Below are 5,314 nucleotides of genomic sequence, written 5' to 3'. Positions count from 1 at the left end.
AATACCATATTACTTAGATTTTTAATTTTTAAAAATTAATTTAAAAATATTGAACCAATGAACCGGTTGGTTGAACCGATTGAACTGAGAAAATCGCGAACCGAAGGCTTAGCCAGTTCACTTGGTGGTTCAAGTTTCAAAACACTGTGTGTATCAAGTACTGGAATAGCAGTCAACATTTTCAACGCCATAACTTGCGAAAAATAAATTGCATTTTGTAATTTTATCCTTTTCAACCCAACGCCATAACTCAAGGTCAAGGAAGGAGGGATGGTAGGGATACTGGTAGCAAGTTGCTGCTTACGTATATAGAGGCTTTCCACAAGGGGGAGGATGGGTGTTATAAGGGAGTGGGAGAGGATATTGGGGAAGAGGCTAGTGGCAGACGGGAGGAGGAGAGAGCTATAGGAATAGGGGAGTAGGTAGGGAGTGTGTGGGAGCAGGGGGAGGGTGTGGGGAAGGAAGGGTGGTGGGACAAAACTGTCCAGGGGAATGCTTGGGGGGATGGAGGGCAAAAGGAGCTGATGGAGGGCAGGTCAGGGAAGGATTCAGTAGATGAGGTGGTGGATTTTATATGGATTGATGGTGAGAAAAGTGGAAGTAAGGTAAGGGGGGAGGGTATGGGGGCTCATGGGATGATTGAAGATAACAAGAAAATGGAGACAAAGGGGGGGAGGGGAAAAGGGAATCACAAGGTCAGTAAGAGTTGGAAGAGGTTGGTACTGGAGGTTAGCAAAAGGAAGCCACTGGTGGAGGTTAATAGGGATGAGGGTGATTCTGGCAAAGGGAAAAGGAAAGTGGAGGAGCAGGCAGGGAAGGAAAATAAGAAAAAGTGCAAAACGGGAGTAGAGTGGTGTGAGGGGACAACTTTCTGTGAGGGGATGGAGTCCACCCTTAATGGGGCTCCACATGCTCAATGAGAGCTGTGGTGTGAAACTGTCGTGGTGCAGGGAGCCCCTTGACAGTTCCCCAACTAAAGGAGTCTATGAAGCTCCATTCTCTATCATTGGTATTTTTATCATAAACAAAAAAGAAAAAGAGCTATCTGAATAATGTGAAGCAATGGATAAAATTCGATCATCTGTTTGCTGTTGATCCTGTGGGTTTGGCTGGTGGCTTGGCAGTGTTCTAGAAGAAGGAATTGCAAGTTAAAAAAGTGTTGTTCTCAAGTTTTACTATAGAATTGTTAATAGAGGATAGGGAAGTAGGTGGTGAATGGTGGTGTGTCTGTGTGTATGCTAGTGCTGATGTTAGGATTAGGAAGGAACAGTGGAAGGTCATAGCTAGGAGGAGTTGTCTGTGGGGAGAAGCATGGGCTATTATGGGAGACTTGAATGATATTACATCAAATAATGAAAAGTGGGGAGGGAGGCACAGGGCTGAGGTGAGTTTCCAGGAGTTTAACTCCTTTATAAATAGCAATGAATTACAGGACATAGGTTTGGAAGGAGTTCCCTGGACTTGGTGTAATAACTGGGGTAGTGAGGGAGAGGTATAAAGAAAGGATTGATAGAGTTTTGGGTAGTCAAGGCTGGATAAAGAGGTTTGAGAAGGCAAAATGTACTCATGTTGAAACTGAGGCTTCTGATCATTGTTTATTGGTACTGGATACAAAACCAGTAGAGAGGAGGTTCATGTTTGACAGGAGATGGTTGGGACATAGGGATATAGGGGAGGTTATTGATAAGGCATGAGGAGAGCAGCAGGGGGGATCTAGGATGTTTAAGGTTTAGAGGAAAATAAAACAGGTCAGAATGAACTTATTGAGTTGGAGCAAGCAGTGTTTTTGTAATTCAAAAAAGCTGATAGAGCAAGTGAAGAAGGAGATAAAGGAAGCTAAGGAACTGAAAAGTGATGGTTATAGGGTCAAGGTAGCTTGCCTGAAAAGGAAGTTGGTTGAGGCTTATAAAAAAGAGGAGATATATTGGAGTCAGAAGGCTAGAGTGGACTGGTTGAAAGAGGGGGATAGAAATACCAAGTTTTTCCATGCGAAGGTGTTAGGTAAGAGGAGGTGGAATAGGATTAGTATTTTGAGGAGTAGGTCTGGTGATTGGTGTAAGAATAAGAAGGAAACATGCCAAGAGATCACTGATTATTTTCAGCAGATTTTTACTTCTCAGAATCCTGAGGACTTTGCTAAGATACTATAAGGTGTTCCACAGACCATCACTGAGGAGATGAATAGGGAGCTCACCAGGAATGTATCAGAGCAAGAGATCAGCAAAGCAATCTTCTCGATGCACCCACACAAGTCCCCAGGACCAGATGGTATGTCCCCAATTTTTTTCCAAAAAGTTTGGCCAGTTATTAAGTCTGACATTGTTTGTGTAGTTGACGGTTTTTTTCATTCAGGTCATTTGCTCAAATCTGTTAATGAAACTTTAATCAGTTTGATTCCCAAAACTAACACTGCTAGTTCCATTTCAGATTTCAGACCTATAAGCTTGTGTAATGTCCTTTACAAAATCATTTCAAAAGTGCTCACCAATAGGTTCAAACTAGTTCTGAGTGCTTGTATTAGTCATTCCCAGTCTGCGTTTGTCCCTGAAAGGTAGATTTTGGATAATGTTTTAATAGCTCATGAATGCATTCATTTCTTAAAAAATAAGAGGGTTGGCAGGGATGGTTTCATGGCTATTAAATTGGATATGTCAAAGGCTTATGATAGAGTAGAATGGAAATTCCTGGCTAAAATGATGATGAAGATGGGATTCTGTCCAAAATGGATTCAGTGGGTGCTGGAGTGTGTATCTAGTGTTACCTACTCTATTAATTTTAATGGGGAGAAAAGAGGGTACATTAAGCCAACAAGAGGGTTGAGACAGGGAAATCCTCTATCTCCCTATTTGCTTTTGATCTGTGCTGAGGGGTTTTCCTCTTTGCTGAACCAAGCAAAGGTGCATGGAAGGTTGACTGGCTTGAAGATTGCTCAGGGGGCTCCTAGTCTATCTCATTTGTTTTTTGTAGATGATTCCCTGATCTTCTGTAAAGCAAATGTTGATGAAGCTAGTCAGATAATGAGGATTCTAGAAGTGTATAAACAAGCTTCTGGTCAGTTAGTAAATGTAGAGAAATCCTCTCTGTTCTTTAGCAGGAATGTAGGCAGTAGAATGAAGGAGGGGGTTATGAGGAAGTTGCAGGGAATGAGACTTGCTCAGCACAGCAAATATTTGGGGTTACCTCTACCCATTGGACGATCCAAAAGGCAGGCATTTGAGTTCATCAGGAATAAAGCTATGGAGAGGCTGCATGGATGGAAAGAGCAGTTATTGAGTCAGGCAGGGAAGGAGGTTCTGCTTAAATCTGTTATACTGGCCCTGCCCACGTATGTAATGTCTTGTTGTTTGTTGCCAAAGGATCTGTGTAAGAAATTTGCTCAGAGATGGCTAAGTTTTGGTGGAGTCAAAAAGGAGATAAGCAGAAGATTCATTGGCTCAGCTGGCGAAAATTGTCTGAAGTGAAAGCTGAAGGAGACCTTGGTTTCAGGGATCTTCATGAGTATAATCTGGCCTTGTTGGCAAAGCAGCTATGGAGGATTTTAACCAGGCCAAATCTGTTAATGAGTAAGGTTATCAAAGCTAGGTACTTCAAGGGGGTCTCTCTATGGAAGATGGAAAGCAATGGTACTGACTCTTGGTGTTGGAAAAGCCTACTGAGGGCAAGGGGGATTTTAGAAGCAGGGCTAAGGAAGAGGGTGGGTGATGGACAATCTATCAGCATATGGGATGATAGGTGGCTTCCTGATTCAGAAGATGGGAGAGTTAAAACTCAAAGAAGGGAGGAAGTGGGTGTTTTCAGAGTTAGTGATCTCATACAAGAAGATAAGTGGAACAAGGAGTTGATTGTTCAGGTGTTTGAGGACCAAGAAGGAAAGGAAATTCTGAGAATTCCTCTGAGTGTATTTGAGAGGAAGGACACTGTATACTGGATTAAGTCTAGCACTGGGGAGTTTACAGTAAAATCAGGCTACAGGTTAGCTAAAAGTCTTCGAGGGAAGGGGGATCATGGGAGAAGAGGAGCAGAATCAAGCTGTAGAGGGAAGTACACGCCCCAAGGCTGGAGTTTTCTTTGGGGACTAAAGGTAAAGCATAAGCTGAAGCACTTCATCTGGAAGTGCTTGCAGGGTGTGTTTCCTGTAAACGTTGCTATCAAAGAAAGATGCTCAAAAGGGGATCCTATTTGCAAATGCTGTGGGGAGTACCCGGAAACTATTGAACATCTGCTCTTTTTCTGTGATAATGCTAAGGTCCAGACAACACCTATAAGCTGGGAAGGGTTAGAGTGTTTCAGGAACAGTTTTGGCCACTGGTGGGAGGAGCTGAGGGATGTCAGGGCATTGGAAAGTGGTCAGGAGAGAATTGAGTTGACCGTGAATGTTCTATGGCAGATATGGAAATCAAGGAATAGGAGGCAGTTTGAGGATAAAAGGATGGACCCAATGGCAGTAGTGCAGAAGGCAACTAGGGAGTGGAAAGAGTTCCAGGAGGTTCAGGATTTGGAAGGGGGGACGGGTAGCTTTAGGACTAAAGGAAAGGAGGGATTGGGGGGGTTGGAAGGCACCAGAGGGAGGTTGGGTTAAGATAAACTCTGATGCAGCAGTGCAACAGAAGACAGACAGTGCTGGTTGGGGGATGATTGCTAGGGACTGTTTTGGAAATGTGTTGAGAGCCTGGGCCGTGCCAAGCTCAGGTTTCTCAAGTGCTAAACAGGAGGAAGCTTTGGCTCTAATAACTGCTATGCTTATGGCAAAACATCAGGGCTGAAGAAGAGTGGTGTTCGAATCAGATTGCAAGCAGCTCATTGATAAAATAAATAGGGGGGATGGGGATTCTGATATTGCAACTATCTTGTCTGATATAGTTAGGTTGAAATCCAATTTTTACGAATGTTGTTTTTCCTTCACAAGGAGGTCTAACAACTCTGTTAGTCACTTTTTGGCAAAATTAGCTTTAAGCTTGAAGGGTCCTGCTGAGTGGAAGTCTGTCTTCCCAGCTTGGCTGCTTGAATTACTTCAAGTAGATTGTAGGGGCAATTGCTCCAACAGTATGTAGTTAGTTTTGGTATATATCAAAGTGTTGCCGTTTTGGGGGAAAAAAAACCCATAAAGCATGTGTAACTTCTATTTAATCAAATAGACGAAAATGTCTTTACTGCTAACATCGATTTAGATGTTACTCAAAGAGGGAAATAGACGGGGAGAGAAGAGGAGAGGAGATGGGGGCAAGGGGAGGAGTAGGGATGACAACAGGGAGGGGTTGGAGCGAGGGACCCTCCCCTGTGCTCTCACCCCTGCCCCACGCTCCCCCCGCCCTGC

At 43.6% G+C, this 5,314-nt stretch overlaps 1 protein-coding gene across 1 annotated transcript; it reads left to right on the top strand.

Annotated features, from left to right (window-relative positions):
• Nucleotides 1-524: 524 nt before the first annotated feature.
• On the top strand, nt 525-4,763 carry LOC113759637. Its single transcript, XM_027302215.1, has 10 exons — nt 525-853; nt 951-1,009; nt 1,182-1,384; nt 1,440-1,688; nt 1,803-2,001; nt 2,152-2,268; nt 2,353-2,551; nt 2,621-3,325; nt 3,439-4,511; nt 4,597-4,763. Exons 1-10 carry the CDS (start codon nt 525-527, stop codon nt 4,761-4,763), a joined length of 3,300 nt encoding a protein of 1,099 aa, XP_027158016.1.
• The last annotated feature ends 551 nt before the right edge of the window (nt 4,764-5,314 follow it).

This window comes from Coffea eugenioides, chromosome 2 (assembly GCF_003713205.1).
Source record: "Coffea eugenioides isolate CCC68of chromosome 2, Ceug_1.0, whole genome shotgun sequence".
Lineage (NCBI taxonomy): Eukaryota > Viridiplantae > Streptophyta > Magnoliopsida > Gentianales > Rubiaceae > Coffea > Coffea eugenioides.
The sequence above is the reverse complement of the archived record's forward strand: the minus strand, read 5'-3'. Positions and strand labels throughout refer to the sequence as shown.

Coding starts and splice junctions, on each gene's coding strand:
- LOC113759637 (XM_027302215.1), top strand. CDS start 525: ATGGAGGGCAGGTCAGGGAAGGATTCAGTAGATGAGGTGGTGGATTTT. Junction 1,010..1,181: donor AGCTCCATTCTCTATCATTG/GTATTTTTATCA, acceptor GTTTTACTATAG/AATTGTTAATAGAGGATAGG. Junction 2,552..2,620: donor TCTGCGTTTGTCCCTGAAAG/GTAGATTTTGGA, acceptor GAGGGTTGGCAG/GGATGGTTTCATGGCTATTA.